Here is a 19,748-nt window from a genome sequence, read left to right as displayed (position 1 = left end):
GAAAATTGTTTATCAAGCCTGTTTGAAGACTTATGACTAACAAGCTCATTTACAGAGCTTGGAGTCTGTTCATGAACCATTCTCCAGCTGGGAGGATGTGGGAATCATCAGAAAATGTATTCACAAGTTACTCGATCATTTAAAAAAACGATCAAACAAACAAAGACTGGTTTTTGGAAGGGAACTGTAAATTCCTCTTTTCCCCCCACTGGGTTTTCTGAGGCATTCCCGTTAGGAAAATGCTGGGCCTGGAGAAGAATGCAGAGCCCCAGTTGCTCGCTAATGACCTATTTTGGTGCAAACCCCCCCTGCTCAGTGCCCTGCCACCAGCCAAACCCTCCAGCTGCGGGGGAGCTGCTCCCCCACGAAATCCATCTCGTCTCCACCAGTGGTTCCCAGTGGAGAAGTTTGGCTTGCTGAGGGAAGAGGTTGCCCGTGCTCCTCTGGTGAGATCACAGAGATTTCCCCATGTCACAGTGCAGTGTTTCTCCCTGGAAAGGAGGGCAGGATCTGGGATGAACTGGGAGCAAAGAGGCTCCCTTGGAGCGCCGTGGATCCATGCCTTTTGCAAATCTGCTTGTCTGGCCTTGGACCAGCTCTCCTGCTCGATGCAGAACACCACATCTGTATGGGAGGCAGATGTTTTTCACCCCCAGCATGTCCTACAGCTTTGCCTTGTTTGTGGGGCATCCTCTCCCTGTGCTGCTCGGCCCTGGAGAGGGCTCCAGATGGGCTCTGTGTGTCAAGAAGGTGCAAACTGAGTCAAAAAGAGTCCAGAGAAGAGCTAAAGAGAGCTCTGGCTCCAGTTTGGAAGGAAGGAAGAGGTGCTCAGGCTCAAGTATAAACTGAATTCCAAGCCCACCTTCTGCTGTTGCAGATGTGAGGCAGTAGGGAAATCATCCCAGGTCTAGAAAGGATAAGGAAAACTTGGAAGAGATTTCCTTGGAAGGAAACCTTGAGACTTCATCACAGATCTGATGGAGACAAACATGTCAAGGAATAGACAGCATAGAGCTCATCCTGCCTCAGGAGGGGAATCCTCCCAAGTTTCAGGGGCTGTGTGACTTTAGTGGGAACTTGTTTAATCCTGAGATTCATCTGTCCTGGCCAGCACAATGGTGTGCCTCTGAATTTCCCCCATATTCCAGGCAGGGTGCTGTGCCGTGTGCAGCTGGGATGCCTGTGGGCCAGGAGACACCCATGGAGCTGAGTGTGGATGGGGAAGGGTCACAGTCACTGGACAGAATGATGGAAAAAAAACCCTAGGATGTGGTTAGCAGGAAAACCACCCAGAAAGCTGCCCTTCATCAGTGTGGACAGGTTCATCTTTGCCTTTGTGTCTTTTGTGTGCTCCTCTGACCAGAGAGAGTCTGGAGGAGTTTACAGCCAGCAAATGAAGGGGTGCCTTGTTCTGGGAGGGTTGAAGAGCTCTGTGTGGAGCTGGGTGCTGAATCCTGGTTTTCCTGCTTTGTGATGTCAGGTTCCTTGTTCTCCCTGCCTCTCTTGCTGCACCTATGGTGCTGCTCCCCAGGAATCCTCAGAAGGACTTTGCTCTCTGCTCTGCTTCCCTGATCTCCACTCTGAGTGGGAGCACTTTAGATTGTGTGACAGATCACTGTCCCTTTCGGGCCACACAGTGGCAAGGGCTCTTCCAGACACTTGTGATGATGCAGTGCAATCCACATTTTTTTGACTTTCTAGGTAGAAGCCTTTCTTCCCCCTCTGCCTTTAATCCATCAGAGAAAGGTGAAATGAGAGCCAGTGGCTGGGAGCAAAAGCCAGACATGCATTCAAAGGAGGTAGGAAATGCATTTTTTAGCTGTGAGATGCTGTGTAATCACTAGAAATAACTCCAAAGGAGAGCGCTGGCTGCTGCATCCATGAATGTCTGGAAGCCCTTTTGGAAGAGCAGCTTTTGTAAGCCATGAATTATTGGTCTCACCAGTGGGGTAACTGGGTGAAATGCTATGGCTGAGTCTCACAGAGCAACTGAAGAGCTCGGGCTAAGGGAGGGAGGGTGTGCTGCAGGGATGTTCCTGCCAGGAAATCAGAACACAGGACCAGATGGAGAGCACAGATCCGCTTGGTACGAGTGTGTTTACAGGTTTGAACCAAAACATAGCGAGAAACACAACAGGAAAGCAATGTCCTCATCTCTGATCATAACTCAGGCCCTTATGTGAACCAGCTGCCACACATTTCTGGGACAATCCCCTCTCCAAAATCCCTCTGTTAGGAATAACAGAGATAGGAAAGCCTCTGCAGGGCTGTGAAGGACAAACATCAGCCATGGGAATAGCCCAGCTTTCTCTTGTATTTCAGGACCTCTTTGGAGTTTACTGCAGCTCTGAAGGCAGCAGGCTATTGTGTGTGATTTCTGCTGTTTCTGGCCAGGTTGAGGCTCTGAGTGAGTGCGTCTCCTGTAGCTGCAACCCTGCCAGCTTCGGGAAAAATGAAGAAAACAGGGAGAGCTGCAAATCTAATCAGTGGTGGGAAGAGGGATGAACATGCTCAGTATCCTCGTGGGACAGAGCATCTCTGAAGTGGTGGGCTGAGCTCCCTGGGGAGGTCAGAGGTGGCTGTGCAGGGCTGGCACCAGGGGAAGGGAGCAGAAGGGTTTGCAGGGTTGGGATGATCAGAGCAGTCAGCCATCCTCTGCATCCACACTCTACTGTGCATTCACTTGTCACCAGCAGGGGAAGAGCTGCTGAACCAGGAATGCCCAAAGAGCTGCAGAAGGGCAGCTCTTCCAGGAAGGTTCATAAAACAAAGCCCTCATGGCTGGTTCTCTGCTCCACCGCTGAGCCCGTGGCAATGGGAGCCTTTCTCCACCTGGCTGGCGTGGTCATTTTCCAGCTCAGTGTTTGTGGACATGTGGTCATGGATGTGCTGCTGGCCAAGGAGTGTGGAGTAGTGGAGGTTTCCAAATGTGCTCTGTTCCTAGAAGGGACATTGAGTAAAAAATGTGCCGAGAAATGGTTTGGCAGGCAGTTTGGTTTGGAGGAATTAATGCTTTCCTTCAGTGTGATTAATAATGGGGACGTGGGGGAAAGATCAAAATAATCAAACTGCTTTGAAGACTTCACTGGGCTGGGCCATGTTCAAATCTCAGTCTGGGTGTGAAAAGGCACGTGGTCTCTGAATTTGTCCCAGATCCTCCAAGCAGGATTCAAGGTTGTGAGTCTATCCTGGTGCCTCCCTGAGCACGTGAGGCCAGCCCCAGGCAGAGCCGTGGCTGCAGCCCCAGGGTGTTTGGTGTCACCACAAAGTGCCCACGTACATCTTGTCACATGTCACAGCTGAGACAGGGACTGGGAGAATGCTGTCTGTGCTGCAGAGACCATCCTTGGAGACCACCAGCATCTTTGCCCAGGTCCTTCTGAAAACACGTTATTCACCTTGATGATCAGGAGGTACCACAAGGCAGGAATGGGGAAAGGATTATCCTGAACTCTCTGTGATGTGGATGAATTTTGCTGCAGGATGTGCACTGGCTGGTAATTCTGTTTTGGGGCATCTTCTTTGTAAAGAGAAAAATTCTTGCACACCTGGTGTGCAAGAGAAAGGTGGGTACCTCCTGGGGACAATTCCCACCCTGACCTGGGCTGGTCCTGTTGCTTGTTTTGAGAGGGTTGGGATGATACTGAATCCACTGGAGTCAGGGATGCTGTTATTAGCTGGGGAGGCAGCACTGGTCTGTCCTCTAACAGTGTTGACAGTCACAAGAGCCAAAGAGAAGGAGATTTTCCTCCTTAAAATGTAGCCTGGCACTTCTCAAGTGAGTTGCTTCTACATCAAGAAATGCAGATTCTGTTCAAAAGCAGCAGGCAGAGAACTTCCCTCAGTTCCTGCTGGATAGGGGGAGCCTTCTCCAAATTAAAGCGGTTACAGAGAAAGCAGATGCTTTGAGCAAATACTTTGTTTCTGTGTTTCATTTAAAAGCAGCAGAAGAAAAAAAAGGATATTTTATAAGCCTCCAAAAGGCAGGGTATCTCTTAGTTTGAAATCTCTTTTTTCCTCCCGGAGTTTGCGGGGTAGAACTTTCAAAGCCCTGAAGAAGTCATCTCTGAACAGGCTTTTAAAATAGAGAGCTGGGAGCCACCGGTTGGTGCCAGTGCCCCGTGCTGTGTTGGGGAAGGGATGCTGCCGCGGGAGATGTGGGAGATGCAGAGGGGCTTTTCTGTTATTCTGGTGCCATCTACTGGCCCAAGCCCACAGGAGGGTCTGTGGCAGCGGGGACTGGAGCACGGATGGCCGGGGTGGGGTGGCCAGTGTCCCCCCAGGAGCGGGGGCTGCATTCCCTCCCTCCAGGGCACACAGGTACAGCTGGTGCTGCACTCCCCATCGTCTCCATCTCTGCTTTCTCCACTATCAATTGTTAAAAATACCAAAATTTGGAGCTTGGTCTGCTCAGTCAGCTCTTCCAGTACTGGTCTTACCAGGAAGGTGAGGGGTGGGTATTGTATTTGCAGGGATGGCCCGACAAAGGCAGGAATGATGCATCTGACTCCATGTTCTCAGAAGGCTAATTTATTACTTTATGATAATTAGAGAATACAATACTGTACTAAAGCATACAGAAAGGATACTTACTGAATGCCAAAAAGATAATAATGAAAACTCATGACTCTTTCCAGAGTCCCAACAGAGCTTGGCACTGATTGGCCAAAGGGTGAAAACAACTCACAGCAGAGCTGTGTGTTGTGTACCCATCACCTGTGGGTAAACAATCTCCAAACACATTCCACATGAGCACAGCACAGGAGAAGCAATTGAGATAAGAATTGTTTTCCTTTTCTCTGAGGCTTCTCAGTTTCCCAGGAGAAAAATCCTGGGCGAAGGGATTTTTCCAGAGAATGTGAATGCCACAGGGGGGTTACATGGAGGTGGCAGTGGGTGGCAATGCTGCTCCTGCCACTGTGCACCTCCAGGGATGCCTATGGAGCAACCTGGGCTGAGCTCTGCTGGCATTTTCCTTTGTTTTGTTGGAGCAGTAGGGTGAGACTCTGGGTTCTTGTGTCTTGTAAAAGGTTGGGCTCACCCAGCTGCTTGGTCTTTGCTGCTGACATCAATAATCCACTTTCCTTTTACTGAGCCACCAGGTTTTCAAAAACGTATAGGAGCTGAATTACCTTCACGATTTCTGTTCAAATAGTCAAAACGTGGTCGAAATTGGCCAATTCCTCAAAAACTGCCATGAGATCAGAGGAAAAGAGCGTGTTGCATTGTAAGCATTTCCTCTGGTAAACCAGTTGAAACCAGCTGGGAAAGCTGGGCTGCCCTTCTGGAAGGGACCTCAAGGGATTTGGGATTTGAGGGCATTTGAGTTTCCCCTCAAAACACCTATAGTAAAAGCAGGGCAACTTTGAGGAACTTTGAGGATGATGCATTTGACTTTATTGATATCCGAAGGTTAGTTAATTACTTTATTATACTATATTAATCTATATTACATCTAAATTGAATTTGCACAAGCACTCAACTCTACTGAACAGAATCTTGTGAGTGTTTGACTGACAGTTTGGTATGTGTTTGGCCCTGATAGGCCAAGGAAATAAAACATCATCACTTTGGGTGAACAATTTCTATATTGCATTTTACTTTTGTACAAACACAGGCACAGCAAATGAGAATTTTTTCTTCTTCTTCTGAGGTTTTTTGCTGCAATTCCCAGAAAATATCCTTGGGAAGTTGTGCTTTGCTTTTCTCTGTGAAGAGAAACATGGCCACAAACACCCAGCTCCTGTGGGAGGCTGCTGTGAGCTCTGCCCCATGCCTTCTTCCCCATTGCTGCCTCTCTCCTGCTTGCCACACATTCCAGGCTGGCTTTGTTGTGCTGGTGGCCAAGCCAGCCCCGTGTGGCACATCCCTGAGGAGAGGATGTCCTCTCTGTTGTGGCTGCTTCAAAGGGCCTAGGCGCGTCCTCGACTCGCTTCACTCCAGCGTGGCAAGCTGGGCTTTGAGCAAAGCACAGCCAGCCTTGAGCTCAGCCAGCACAGGGAGCACGGGAAGCCAGGAGAGAGGAACAGATCTTTGATGGGGTTTTCCAGCAGCTTTTCCCTCTTTTTTGATTTTGCAGTTAAGGGCAAGATGCACAGCAGGAGGTGGCTCAGGAGCAGCATCTCTGCTCTGGCCAACAGGATGCATTTCCCCTCCTCTAACCCCTTTGGTTACTGTCAGTAGCAACTTCTAAAGTGTTTGGGTTTCAAGCTTTTGACATTTATTTCCTTATTTCCTCTATTTCCTTATTTCCTCTGATGATTTGAGAGAAGTCAAAGCCCTTTCTGTGTGAAAACTGGAAGCGTGGGGAGTAGGTGAAAGTGAGGCAGGCTGGTCCCAGTAACCGGGGCTGCCTGCTGGGACAGGACACCCCAAAGTTGTCTGGGCAGTCACAGGGATTTGGTGTTGTTTTGGGGCAGCCTGGCCTGTTTCAACCAGTGCTGGTGGAGCTCTGGGGCAGATCTGTGATTAGGGTGGCCATGGGCACCCTTCTCTCTGGAGGAGTGCAGCAGCAGGGCTCCCAAGGCAGGCACTGAGGATGGGACACCTGATTTTGACCATAAGCTGGCAGGTAACCAGGAAAGGGTATAACCCATGCCCAGGACTGAGGTTTTTGGTATTTTATCACCTCTGTGCCTAGGTGGTAGATTCCATAAAACTGCCAGAATGACTGAGAAACAAATGCCTGACCAACAGAAGAAGTTTGTGGGAGAAATCTGTAGGTTGTATCACAGCCTGGGCTCAGCAAGCAAGAGGACTTGAAGTCAGCTGTGCATAAATGATAGTCTTTGGGAGTACTTTAGCTCCCCTGAGCAGAGTTCTGTTAGCCAGAACCAAATGTAATATTTGTTTTAGTAACTCATCCATCCTTCATCGGGGATGAGTTTTCCAGCTTAAAAGGAGATTTTCGTCTCCAGCTCCTGTAATGCTTCTAATGCTGGGACCCGATTTGGTTGAAATACGGCTTGTGTTTACTTTGCATGGAGACTTGGGGTTTTCTTCCTGTTGGTTTTGATTCAGGAAAGTGTCTCTGTTCATCAGGGGGCACTTGAACTATCTGCTGAGTAAAAGCAGAGTGTGAGCTGGGAGTGGTCGGTGCATCGCTGTGCGTTGGGCAGGATCCGTGGCAGCGGATGACAGCTTTGATGCTCTCCTTCCCGTCAGGGGTTGGGAAATAAAACAGGATTCCGGGACACTCACTTGATGATGTTGGCTTGAGGGAGTAAATTTAAAAGGCCCTTTTTTCCCCTAGAGGACTCCAGGGTTTGCCTTCCAGGTTCTGCCCTATAAAAATTGCCATCTGACTTGTGGAACGGGAAATGGCTGAGATTTTCCTGTGCATTGTCTCAAGTTGGGCATTTCAGTCTTTAGTTCTATGCCTGACTGGGACAACACCTGGCTCTGCAGGTGGGTTTAGGTGACACACTTGAGTTTTTAAAATAAAACAACTGACTAATGACAGGCCATTACTGCCAGGATACCGCCTTTTGCCTGGTTCACCAGAGTGCCAGAGCCTTTATGGGAAGACTGTCACTTACTACCTGAATGTGCCATGCCAGCACAGCAAGAGCAAAGCCCAGTCTCAGCATTGCTTGAAGGATCGTGGTTTTTAATTATCTATTTGATTTTTATTTTAGGCTTCAGATTCTGGTGTCGTGTTAAAACCTGGGATGAAAAAAGCACAACTCTGTCAGTGTGTGTACGGCAGGAGGATGAGACTCAGCCAGCTTTAAGGTTAAAAAGGAGCAGAGAATGCAGCAAGAGAAGGCACAGCCAGTCTGGAGCCTGTATTGGTGCTGATCTCCAGCGGGGGCAGTAGCACAGTTCTGGGAGGATCCAGCTTAGGATATGTGAATATTTGGGTTGGTCCCTTCTGGCTGCTCCTGCTGTGCACGAACAACTCTGAGTGGCACAGCCATGGCAAAGCTCTCCCCCCTCCCCAGCCCAGTAAAGACCCACAATTTGAGGACACATTGATCATGAGACACACTGAATTTGAAGCCAGGTGACAATTCCTGGCCTTGCAGGAGCAGGGGTTAACTGGTGCAGTCTGGGTTTTACAGGTGCTGGAGCGGGCAGGCTGTGTGCCACGGGCTGCAGCTGCCTGCACAAAGGACTCGTTTTTCCTTTTCTTCTCTGCCGGTGCTGCACAGGTCCTGTGGATGGCTAAATCTCCTTCCAGGACAAGGTAGACAAAGGTTATCTGCCCAATAAACCCCTGTCTCTGTAGGTCTGGGGAAGGAAACACAGCAGTTCTTGCCAAGCAGAGAGATGGGAACGTTTTACAGCTCATGGAGCAGGCTCCAGGTTTGTGGCAGGAAAACATAGCTCAGGCTGACCTCTCTGGAGCCCCCTTTGAGAGCCAGGGTGGAGGCTCTTTCTGGACTGTGAAAATCCCTGTCACTTTTTCCAGGTTAACTAAAGATAGCCCTGGTGCAGTGCAGGCAGCCAGGGATGGCCTTTCCCTTCCCCAGGCACGCTCTCTCTCCTGCGTGCACTCTGGGTGGACACAGCATTCATCCCGAGAAACACCAGCAGGGATTCCCGGCTCTGAGCTCTCCTTTTCCAGAGCCTGCGTGGAAAAAAGCTTGAGGGCTGAGGAGTTTGGTGGCAGAGCTCTTTCCTCCTGCCGGGGAGGTGGGAGTAATCCAGGGACAGGGAAAGGAGGCTGCCTTTTGTCCTGGCTTGTGGCTGAGTTGTGCAGGATCAGGAGGAGATGGAACTCCCAAACCTCCACACTGTTGACCTCAGTCTATCCCAGCTGGAGGAATGGGATGCTTCCCTCATATTCCTCCTTAACTTAATTAGCTGTGGGACAATGAGCTTGGGGTATCTTTGCAGCCTGCTTAGAGCATAGCAGCCATCGGCTTAGCAAGACACATGCAGAAACCAGCTCACTGTGTCCCAAGCCCTGTGGCTGAGCTTGCCAAGGAACTGGAGAGATGGATATGGCCAGTCCCAAACCAGGCAGCAGCCTCCTGAGAAGGGGCAGGAAGTGCTGAATTCCCAATCCCCCCGCTGAACCGGCAGCTCGTGCCGAGCATTGTCGCCGAGCGCATTCGCAGCGTTTTGTGGGGAATAATCTGTTGTCATCAAAGCCCATGGCAAATTCCATACTTTCTGCAGCTGATGCTAAATAGGTCTTTTGAAGGTTGTAATTTCTCGTTTAACTGGTGCCAGTTGCGAATACTTTGTGTTGAGGAATAACCCCTTCGTGCCAAGTAAAATACAGTGGAAGTCTGTGGCGTGTTTTTCAGCGTATTGTTAGTTACAGCCCTCCTGACAGAGCACATTCTATGCTGAAGATAAATGCTTGGGAGTCTCTTGCCAATTTATGTCAGAAAGGGCTTTTCTTGGATGTCCTCCCCTCTGTGGAAAATGCTTTTCTGTTTTTCCAGCAAACATTTAATGAGCTGTGCTTAAGAGAAAAAGAGGGCCTATTTCAGGACCAGCCAGTCGTGCTTTAGTTCTCTCCCAGCTGGTTTGGGATTCTTTGGGTGCTCTGATCTCTGTTACACCATGCTGCATGGCAGTGGGCTTTGTGTAGCAATTTGCATCTTCCAGGACTTGCCTGGGGGATGTTGCAGTGCACCCAGCACCACTCTGGAGTGTCCCTTGTGCCTGGGATGGAAGGATGTTTGCAGCTGACCTGTACCAGAAAACTCATGCGCTGTCCAGGTTGCAGGTACAGCTGTTGGCACATCAGGATGCTGATGGATTCCCATGCAGGAATTGAATTCAATTTCTGTGACTCCAGGGGAGTTGATGTGAGTGGGCTGGGTTGTGGGGACATTTGGAGGATGTGCCCACAGGCATCTGGGCTAGTGGTTGCCTCTGGTTGCTCATAGCTTGGTTCCAGCTCAGCATGTCCAGCACCTGGCTGGGCCCTGGCCAGAGAGGGCATTTAGCTGGCCATCCCTGGTCTGGGAGACATGTGGAAAGCTGCATGAGGAAGAGGGAGAGGAAGGCAAGTTCCTCTGACAGGGACACCTCTGACCTGCACACTTGTTCACGGGACCAGAGAGGTTGGTGGAGATTTCTTAAGTGATGTTGAAGGCTCTTGGTGTTTCTGTGAGCAGCCAGGAGCAGCTGAGCTTTCTTTCCTAGGGATGAGGTGGTTTCCGAAGTCCCCTTGAGGCATGCTGCAATGAAGCAGAGAGAAAGCCCATCCCATGGTATCAGTTTCTTGAGATCAGGATTGAAGGCACTCAAGACAGTAGTTCATTTTTGGACTCAGGTGTTTATTATTTCTTATCAGTGAAGCAGTCTAACAACCAGGAGTTCTGCAGCCTTTCATTAGCAAGGCACAAAATGGCTAACTGTCTCTTGTTACATGGTCTTTTAAGACTAAACTATCCAATTAAGAAATGACACCTAGATTATTTTCCCTTTTAACCCAATAACTGATCCCTTGAAGCCTGCAATGTGGACTTTTCTGTCCAATTACAAAACATCACCCAAACCCATGGAAAAGAAGGAAGAAGAAGGTAAAGAAAAACAACCTGCCTCTGCCCTAAAACCTCCACCTTGCTTCATATTTATTTCTATATTCTAAAATCCCAAACTTTAAGTTTTCCACCCTGTGATATTACACACTTCTAACCAACTACACACCCGTAATCCCAGTGCTATCAATCAATTTTGGAAACCTGTTCCACAGCCTCAGGTCAAACGCAGTGTTCTCTTGTGGGTCTGTGCCTTTAAGCACAGAAAGTTTAAAATTCTCAGCATTCAGGGTTCCAACACCATGGATGCTTCTGTCTAAATCTGTCTAAATCCCAGCTGTGGGGTCAGTGGGTCCGCGAGGCAGTGCAGCAGTGGGATGATCTGGGGCTCTGTGCCCTGCTGGCACTGGCAGTGCCTGGGAAATGGGGCTGCAGGGCTCCCAACACACCAGCTATCACTTGTGTATGCAGCTGAAATGAAACAGCTGCTCTGTGTACCTTTATACCACACACTGGAAGTGGTTTCATTACTTGCTGTTATTTTATTTTCTGTGCTGTGAAGGTCAACAGCATGAACGTAATGCCAGTGCATCCCACTTGTGATTTACTTGGAGGTAATTTGCTTTTCGTCTGCACCCCTCTAAGCATGAGGCTGCTGGATATGTTATGAACAAAGAGACAGCCCACCTCTACTCCAGGGCCATATGGAATTTTCATGTGCTTTTTGCTTTGAGGACCTCTGAGGATGGAGAGCTCTGTGTAACTCACATTAATCACCCCTGCAGTCTTGAATCTGGTGGAAGGTAATTTGCTTATTTCAGGATGGCTTTGATGCTGATGGGTTTAAATCTGCACTTCCATACGGTGTTGAACATGGCCCTGAGGCTAGGTTCTCTCTAAATATTCTCATTGTTTTTCCAGTGAAAAACATCACCTAACTCCTAAAGGTTTTGCTAAGTACTATTTTTATTATTTGGAGAACATTTTTTTTCTACATTTCCATTGCAAATCATTCACATATCAGTGTTTCTTGACTTAAAAATACTTTGTACTCAATTTACTTTATTTTTACTTTAGTTGTTAGCAAAAAATATTTAATGAAATAATAAAATAATTATTTTGCCAGAGTGTTGACAAAGAAAATCTAAGATGTTATCCTGTGCGTGTGGAGAAATCTGTTTAAAAACTTCTCATTAAACATAATGGCATTTCTGGACGTGAGTAACACTAGGAAGTTTGAAAAAATGCCCATGCTAACAGGCTGGGGGACAGGAATTTGCTGTATTTGACAGGCTGGATGTGAGAAGGATGCAGCACTGCAAATTCGGCAGCACAGCCTTGCCAATGTGTCTAGACAGCCCATCTCTATGGGGGAGAGAAAAGCTTATTTCTTGGAGCTGCTCCAGTGAGACCAGACCACTTCTGGTCTCCTTTATCCATGGAGACTTTCCATCCAGGCTTGGGGTTTGTGCTGAGCTGGCTTAGCCCTGGTGGCTGATGAGCCACGTGAACTGATTTGGGCAAGCCACCCAACCTTTTGCTGGTCTTGAGATACTCCTGGCTAGGTGAGGTTTTGGCTGGTCTGGCAGTGGGTATGATTCATTAGCTAGAGCCCTTTAAAAGGCTTAAATTGTGTTAAATTTTGCTAGAGCAGCAGCAGCTGTCTGCTAACCCTGCACCAGACCAAAAGCAGTGTTTTGTGGCTGAGATATCCCAGGTTTCTGCACAGGTCCCCTGAATTGTCCAATTGTCCTGTCTAACTCCAGGTTAGAATATCTGACATTTCAGGCAGATTAAGGGCAGGAATAAACAGAGATCCTATAATATATTCATCACCTGGAGGCAAAAATTATTACTCCATATTAAGGATTGTCGTTTCCAACATATCCCTTGTGTGCCTCAATTAACAGGAACTCTCATAGTCATTATTTTGCCTCCTCTGCTGGGAGTTGTGCTTTTCAAACTGCGGTGAACTCTGGAAAGACAGGGCTTTCCATTCTTCAGCTTTCTGATTTCAGATTTCTGGATGATTGTTCCACTCTGGCAAGGAACCATTCAAAATACATTCCAAAATATTCATCATTCCAGCAGGCTAAGAAACATAAGATGTAGCAATTTATTAGCTAATGTGAAATGCATTCGTGGTCCAGAAGAGGCAGAGGATGGAGGGGGGTCTGAGCCTGGTTTCCCTTTGCGTCCTGCAGAGCTGGGGTGTGGAGCATCCTGGAGCCCATGGTCTGTCCCATCTGCCTTCCTGTTTTGCTGGATGTCCCTGTGTCCAACAAAAATCTCCCAGACACCAGCAGCAGCCTCCTTGTCCGTTCTCCTTAGAAGAGCAGGTTTTCTCTGTGGACCTGGGAAGGAGAGAGTTGTTCTGAAATGTCTCTACATGTTCTGATCCCTCTGCCTCCTGCAGCAGCTGTTAAGGTCCTTCATCTCCCACCCAAGGAGCGTGCTCCTGGTCAGGATGCTCAGCCCTTGCAAAAGGCAGGTGGGCTGGATGCTGAGAGCCAGGCTCAAGTTCTGTTATTTCTGGACCTCGGATGCCATCGTTTTTCCAGTTGTGATCAAGAGGGACCCATAAAATCCATTAGCAGTAAAAAAAAAAGGATTTCTAAGTGAAGCTTTGCAGCGGCTCCAGTCCAGTTTGCTCAGGAAGGGGTGGTAGTGGTCCAATTTCCTTGAAACCCATTTGTTCTTGGATGCTAATGAAAGGGGAGCACAGCCTTTGGAGAGCTCGTTCCGTGTTCTCGCCTCCCCTGCTCCCGGCCCGTGGCGCCCTGAGGTCCTGGCACGGCTGTTCCGTGCCATGCAGTTTGCTGTCCTGGATGTTCCAGCAATGCACAGATGAAATATCCATTGGGAGCAGTGTTCCTGCCTACCAGAGCAGCCAGCTGGCGTGTGCATCCCACTGGTCATCATCAGTCTGTTTGTGTAGGTCCCACGTACCAAAAAAACCCCATCCAAGTGAATTTCCAGATCCACTCGGGATGGCTGCTGGGTAATGGCACTTCTCAGCAGCACAGTGGGGACCTGGATGAGCAGACACTCATGGAGCCACTCAGCTTGAGTCAGTCTTTCCCCCTGAGAGGAGTTTGCAGACTCTTGTGGCTGCCACAGTGTTTGGAAATGAGCCAGCTGCAATGCCAAGTGGCTCATCTGCAAGGGATATGTGGACTGGAAAAAAATCGCCCCCAAAGCGGCTCTTTTCTGTCTCACAAAAACCCTTTCTTTTTTCTTCTCCCGCCCTCCTTTTTATTTTTGCACTAGTCAGCTTGTTGCAAAAATATCTGATTTTCATTAGTTGAAAGTTTTTTCTAGCTGAAGTTCACGAGGATTTTTTTTCCATTTTTTCTAAATGCAAGAATAAATTTATTAAAAGCAGTGTTGCCCAGAGTTCAGGTGCCAGATCTTCACTTCATGTCTTCCACCTGCTCATGATTTGTGGCTATAGGTCTGGGGGGTCACTTCTGTACATAAAGAGAAGGGGACACTAGGAAAATCCAACAGGGGGAGCAGGTGGAAATAATACCGTGTGCCTTTTGCATAACATGTAACCCCATGGAGCTCACTCCAGGGGGATATGAGTGTGGAAAATAGATTAGTAACCCGTCTGTCCTAATTGCAGTGGCGCTTGTTTTGTGGGTATTGGCCTTCCTGACACCTCAGTCTGCTCCTGCATGGAAAGGGTTAATTGCATGGTCCAGTTCAGAGCAGTGGTGGCTCTGGAGGATGTGCTGGTTTGGAGCACACCACGTGTGCATGAAAGGGAGCAGTGAAAATCTTGGCTTTTCAAGTCTGTGGAGAAGGGAAAGGGTGCTGGACAGGAAAGGAGAAATTTTTATTAAGGTTTTTTTTCTGAAATGACCTGGGGCAGGGAGGGGATCAAGAACGTGGAGAGGCGTTTTTGGGAGTGAGAAGATACGGATGGAGCAGGGCGGAGGCTGGGAAGTTTGATCTTTGCTGAATCCATGCCATTCCTAAGATGAAACATCAGGACACAGGAAGGGCAGCTGATGGGAAGAGGTGTTGGAAGCCAAAACACTGACCTTGCATGGCCGTGAGTTCACACACGTTCAAGCACTGATCCGGATCTGAAATGGATGCCTCAGGTTTTAGCTTTTATATTTTTCAGGTTCTGTCCTGCTTTAGTGTGTGAGTCTGGGCTTCTTATTAGGGGATGGTGAGCTCTCTGCACAGAGTAGGGAAACAAAACAATTCCTTCTCTAGCTGGGGACCAAGGACAAATGATCCAAATCTCAGCCCAAGAGCACAAACAACGTGGGCTGAAGAGAGAAAAACAAAAAGGTTGGGACTTCATGGGCTGGAGCTGTAATTGGACAATTTACTGCAATATGCAAATGGAACTATAAAGAACTTATAAAAGTGAGAGACCCCATGGCCATTTTGGGTTCACCTGGGGTGCAGCCCTGGCTGGGCTCTTGTGCTGCCCACGGTGGATCCATTGAGGCCTCCTAATAAATCCCTCCTTTATTCTTTAACTCTGTCTGGTCTCTGTTCTAGGTCAGCCTTCACAAGGCATCCAAACCAGGAGTGAGGGAGGGCCTGTGGAGCCTGAGAGGCTCTGGGGAAGCTCTGGAGGTGCCACTGGCACCGAGGCAGCTCAGGGCTGTGCTGGGACATTTGGGGTGTGACACTTTGGGGTGTGGTGGTGGGGCCTGGCCGGTGCAGCCCTGCGAGTTCATTTCTGCTCCTGTGTCCTGGCTTTCTGCTCCGTGGGGCTGATCTGGGGGGGACATGGGGGATCTCAGCCCCCTTGGATCCCCTGGTGAATCCACACTGCTGGATCTCCTCCACGGCCTGGTGATTTGGTCTCTTTGTCAGTTGCAAAGTGCAGCCTCACAGAACATGATTTGCCTCTGGCAGGATTTTAAATGTATGTGTTTGCTTTTGATTATGTCTGTTGTTTTTTTGGTTTTGTTTTTTTTTTTTTTTAAATTAATTTTCCAAGGATCAATGTGGTAATGCATATAAAAATTACAATATGTAAAACAAAGTATAAAAGCATACAAGGAATTCCAAACACATAACATACTGTGCCTTGGAGCTTATGAGATCCATACAGTGCTTATTGTATTATGGGAACACTCTGACCCCAAGACCTGTCAGAAAGGCTTGTTAGAAGAGCAGGACTAAGCCGTGTGCCTTACGAGCTGTAGGATGCCCAGAAGGAAAACTCCAGTGGATATAAAAGCAGAGCTGTTGCGCAGAGCTCAGACTGCTCTGTGGGATGTAGGGGGACTTTCCATGGCTTTGTACCAATTTCTGGAGGAGGATGTAAACTTCTGCCCCCACAAATGTTGTTCTCCCAATAATTAACACTCAGTGTTAAGTCTTTCCAGGGAGGCTCTCTGGATTTCCATGGGATCATGGTTACTCTTTTTTTTTTTTTCCCCAGATATAATTTCTTCTGTCAGCTGCAGCAAGTGGGAACATTGAGATGGTTAGGGAGGGCTCACATCTTAGCTGCTGTAACTGCCCATGTGCTCTACAGGTTGCCACCAGATGAGAGGCTGAAAGCACCCTGAAAAGGAGTTCTGGCTTACATTTGCCTTCGGATAGGGCTCTTGGCTTCTCGTGCTGCCCTGTCTGTGGGTCAGGAGCAGGGCAGGTTGGGAGTTTGATGGGACATTATCCCTGCAGACCAGAACACGGGGGAAGCCTCTGCACTCAAGTCCCTGGTGCCTGGTGAGTTTGGGTGAAGTCTGTTTGCATGCTGGAAACTCTTTTCAGAAGCTTGGAGGCATCTATAGACTCTCCACCTGGAAAGTGACAACCCCAAGGCCTCATTCCAGGGGCCAAGAGTCACTGACTGTGCTGTGCCTCAAATCCCACCTGGGAATGTCTCCTTTGGCCACGGCGCAGCTGGGAGCTCCCTCTGCTCAGGCCACTGTCCTGAAGGTGGACAGCCACATCCTTCACCTTGGTGAGGCTGTGGCTGTACAGGACCTCAGCAGGTCCTGGCAGGCTGAGCCAAGTGCAACAGGAGAACCAGAGTGATGCCTTGAGAGGCCACCTAGAACACAGGGTAGGCCTAGTGTTAAAGGAATAAAGTAGGGATATATTAAAAAGGTCTTCAAAGGACACAGCAGCCGTTCACAGCTCTGTAATGATCTGGAATTGTTTGTGTGCAGGCAGCTAAAAATCACCCTGACAGGTCCCACATTGCAGACGCTTTGGAGAGGAGCTGCTGTAGCCCCACGGGTAACACTGGAAATAGGCATGTTTTTCTGTTTAATATTAAAACTCAGGTTTGGTGTGAAAAACTCAGTGTCACCTTTCTGGAGCTTTGTGCTCATGCACAGAACAACTTCTTATTTATGTGCAAAACTTGAACCTGACTGTGAGATAATCACAAGAGATGGCTCTTAAAGGAAATAGAGCATCTTTCTTTGTTACTTTTTTTTTTTTCTGTGCTCCTAATGTTCTGTAACAGGACTGGAACTTTGGATACTTAAATTTTCTGTGTAATTAAAATACTTTAAAAATTAAGTGCAGAAAAAAAAACCCCAAAAAACAGCAGAGGTTAGGAGAAAAGCTCAGCTGGTGTTGTGTAATGAGAGGAAAATGATAGTTCAAAAATCTCTGTAGTCTGACCTGTACTTAGAATAAAAACCTGCTGTTATCACTGTTGTACAACTCGGCTCGCTATCGCTGCTGTACTCAAGTACATGACTTAGTAGGCCTCTCCTACCTTAACATATTTACTTCTCTTTTAAGTGTTATCTCATTCCATATTGCCTGCACTTGTGATGGCTGCTGTGGGATACCTGCACCTTCTCTGTAGCATTTGTGTGCCCTGAAGTTAAACCCCGTTTCCATTCGGAAATAATTCTCTTGCGCGCAGAAATACGCACGAGCTGCAGTTCGTTCTCTCCTGGGAGATTTTAGAAGGAAAGATACTTCAGGCAGCTCCGGGCATGAAATCTTATCCATTTATGTCCCCCTGCCCTTCTTCTGTCCCTGCTCACATCTGGCAAAGACAATGGATGGTGCTGCTGGACAAGGAGCCCTTGGGAGGAGCGGGGTGGAAAATCGAGCGAGCCTTGTCTCAGATCAGTGGGGCAGCTTTGTCACTCTGCGGGTTTTGTGTGCTCCCATTGCTCTGCTTGGAGCCTTGTTTTTGCTTTGATTAAACGTTTTGGGTCTGGGGTTTGGTTTTGGGTTTTTTACGATGCCAGTTGACAAAGCTGCCCTGCACGCAAAGTGTTGCAATGTTCTGTCATGAATCGAAAGCAAAGCAGAGCGTGAGTAAAAGTGGGCTGGGAGTGTGTGGTGGGCTATAAACTGGGGGGCTCATGTTGGGGAGAGCAGCCTGCCCACAGCTGGGGGAACACCCAGAAATATTTCTATTCAAGCTTCATGAAATTTCAGTTTAAACCAAAAAAAAAAAGCCCTGTTCCTTTCCTTTCTATTCTCCCTTTTCCTTTCTTTCTCCACAAATCTGAACAAAATTTTCTCTTTCACTTGCTTGCAGTATTTTTTATATTTTAAGAGTTTTGAGTTGTTGCCTTTTTAATTTATATTTTATTATTTTTTTCACTGTGAAATAATTTGTTCTTAAATCTGTGTACAAACGTTAGCTTCTTATTTTGAAGGCTGTGATTAGAGTGTGATTCCTTATTTTCTTCCTGGAATCCTTTCTCAGTTTACAGTTTCTATAATTGCTGTGACAAATCTTTGCTGCCTTACCATACATTATACTGTGGTTAAGTGTCTCTGTCCCTCCCTTAATTAACTCCAATGGTTTACTTTCGATTCAGATCCAGTTAATGAACTGTAATAGCTGGTTCTGGATTTAATAGAACTGGTCAAAACTTTTCCAAACTGCCCACACAATGTAAATCCCATCTGGAAATTAGCTTTTGTTCTGACCTGGAATGAATGCAAGTATGCACAAGCATTCCTGCAAACTAGAAATCTGAAATATGTTGCGGTTGTAAGTATTGATGAGAAGAATACCAGTCTTGAAACTCCTACGTAGGCATTTAGTTCTCAACTCTGATTTAGGTTGTTTTTAAATTTAATTTAATTTAATTTAATTTTTGTTTTGGTTTTTGTTGCTGTTGTTGGGTGTTTTTTGGTGGATTTTTTTGTTTTGTTTGTTTGTTTGGTGGTTTTTTGGGGGGTTTTTTGTTGTTGTTGTTTTTTTGTGGGGGTTTTTTGTGGTTTTTTTTTGTTTTGTTTTGTTTGTTTTTTGGGGTTTTTTTGATTCAATGTGGCATCCCAAGAGGAGCTGCCTGGTGGTGCCCGAGCAATAGTTACAGGCACTGGGACAGACACTGTGCAGTGAGGAGAATAGACTGGAGTGTCTGCAAGTGTGGATCTGCCTCGCTGCAAGAGGAAAAGAGAATAGGATGTTTCCTGCTGAATCATTTAGGAGCACTTGGAAATGCTTTGGTGCACTTGGGTATGACACCAGGATCTGCATATTATGGGGGAATGTAGAAATAACACAGGAAAATGCAAATATGGAAACAGGAAACATAGTCCCAGTGTGGAAGGTTGGGATTTGGCAATGAAATTCCCAGATTTTCCAGCACTGTGTTCCTGAGAGGAGAACGCACGTTTCGATCTCCCTGCAAGGCACATTTGCAAGCAGCTCAGCTTTTCAGAGTGCTGCATGTAATAAAATTTTTCTGATTAAAAGAACATTGACAAAAGACTTCTACCTAAAAAGCTTTAGAGCTGTTTCTTTCTCCTCTCTGTTTCTGCTGACCCCAGTCACTCGTGCTGTCAGCACTGTGTAGGAATACCATTTTTCAGGAGTACCATTTTTCAGGAGTACCATTTTCCAGCGTTCAGGGTTGTTTCCTGATAAAGCAATTACAGCAGAGAAGAAGAAGCACCCTGCTGATGTTCTGGAGGCAGCCGGGGAGCGCTGTGAGCAAGGTGGCGTTTGCAGGCGGGCTGGGTTTGGTGTGTGCAGTCCCTCCGTAGCAGCACATGGCAAGACACAAGGATTGACCAACCCCGTGTTGCTCTGGATTAATATCCTGTTAGTATTTTTTATCCCCTGCTACCCACATCACTCCTGTAGACGTTTGGATCTCGCAGCGTTCCAGAGGTGCGGTGATGGGAGATTGCAAAATTCCAGAGCTCCTTGTCACAGGTCGTGCTTTGCTGTCACCTCCATGCAGCTCTGTCCTGCAGAAGGGGGGTGACTGACTTCCCTGCTCCGTGGCAGCCCAGGCTGGGCGTGCTTCAACCAGCAGTGACCCAGCCATGAGTCACCCAGCACGGACACTTTCTGTCCCTCAGCCTGGCTATTTTTGGGCGCAG

At 47.7% G+C, this 19,748-nt stretch overlaps 1 protein-coding gene across 6 annotated transcripts in view; it reads left to right on the top strand.

Moving 5' to 3' along the window:
* The window catches only part of PRRX1 (paired related homeobox 1), a 38,297-nt gene that overhangs the window by 10,030 nt on the left and 8,519 nt on the right, over positions 1-19,748 (top strand). The window contains exons 1-3 of one of the 6 annotated variants that reach the window (XM_064427565.1): positions 494-626; positions 1,702-1,799; positions 2,323-2,407. The exons of 1 other annotated variant lie outside the window; for it this stretch is intronic. In XM_064427565.1, the coding sequence (XP_064283635.1) occupies positions 1,752-1,799; positions 2,323-2,407 (133 nt within the window). In that variant the 5' untranslated portion in view covers positions 494-626; positions 1,702-1,751. Of the gene's footprint in view, positions 1-493; positions 627-1,330; positions 1,800-2,322; positions 2,408-2,447; positions 3,567-19,748 lie in introns of those variants that run through there. 4 more of the 6 variants (XM_064427561.1, XM_064427562.1, XM_064427560.1 and 1 more) reach the window with 4 other exon arrangements.

The sequence above is a fragment of the Passer domesticus genome, chromosome 7 (genome assembly GCF_036417665.1).
Source record: "Passer domesticus isolate bPasDom1 chromosome 7, bPasDom1.hap1, whole genome shotgun sequence".
NCBI classification, from domain to species: domain Eukaryota; kingdom Metazoa; phylum Chordata; class Aves; order Passeriformes; family Passeridae; genus Passer; species Passer domesticus.
Note: the sequence above shows the minus strand (reverse complement) of the source record. Positions and strands in the feature narration are given on the sequence as shown.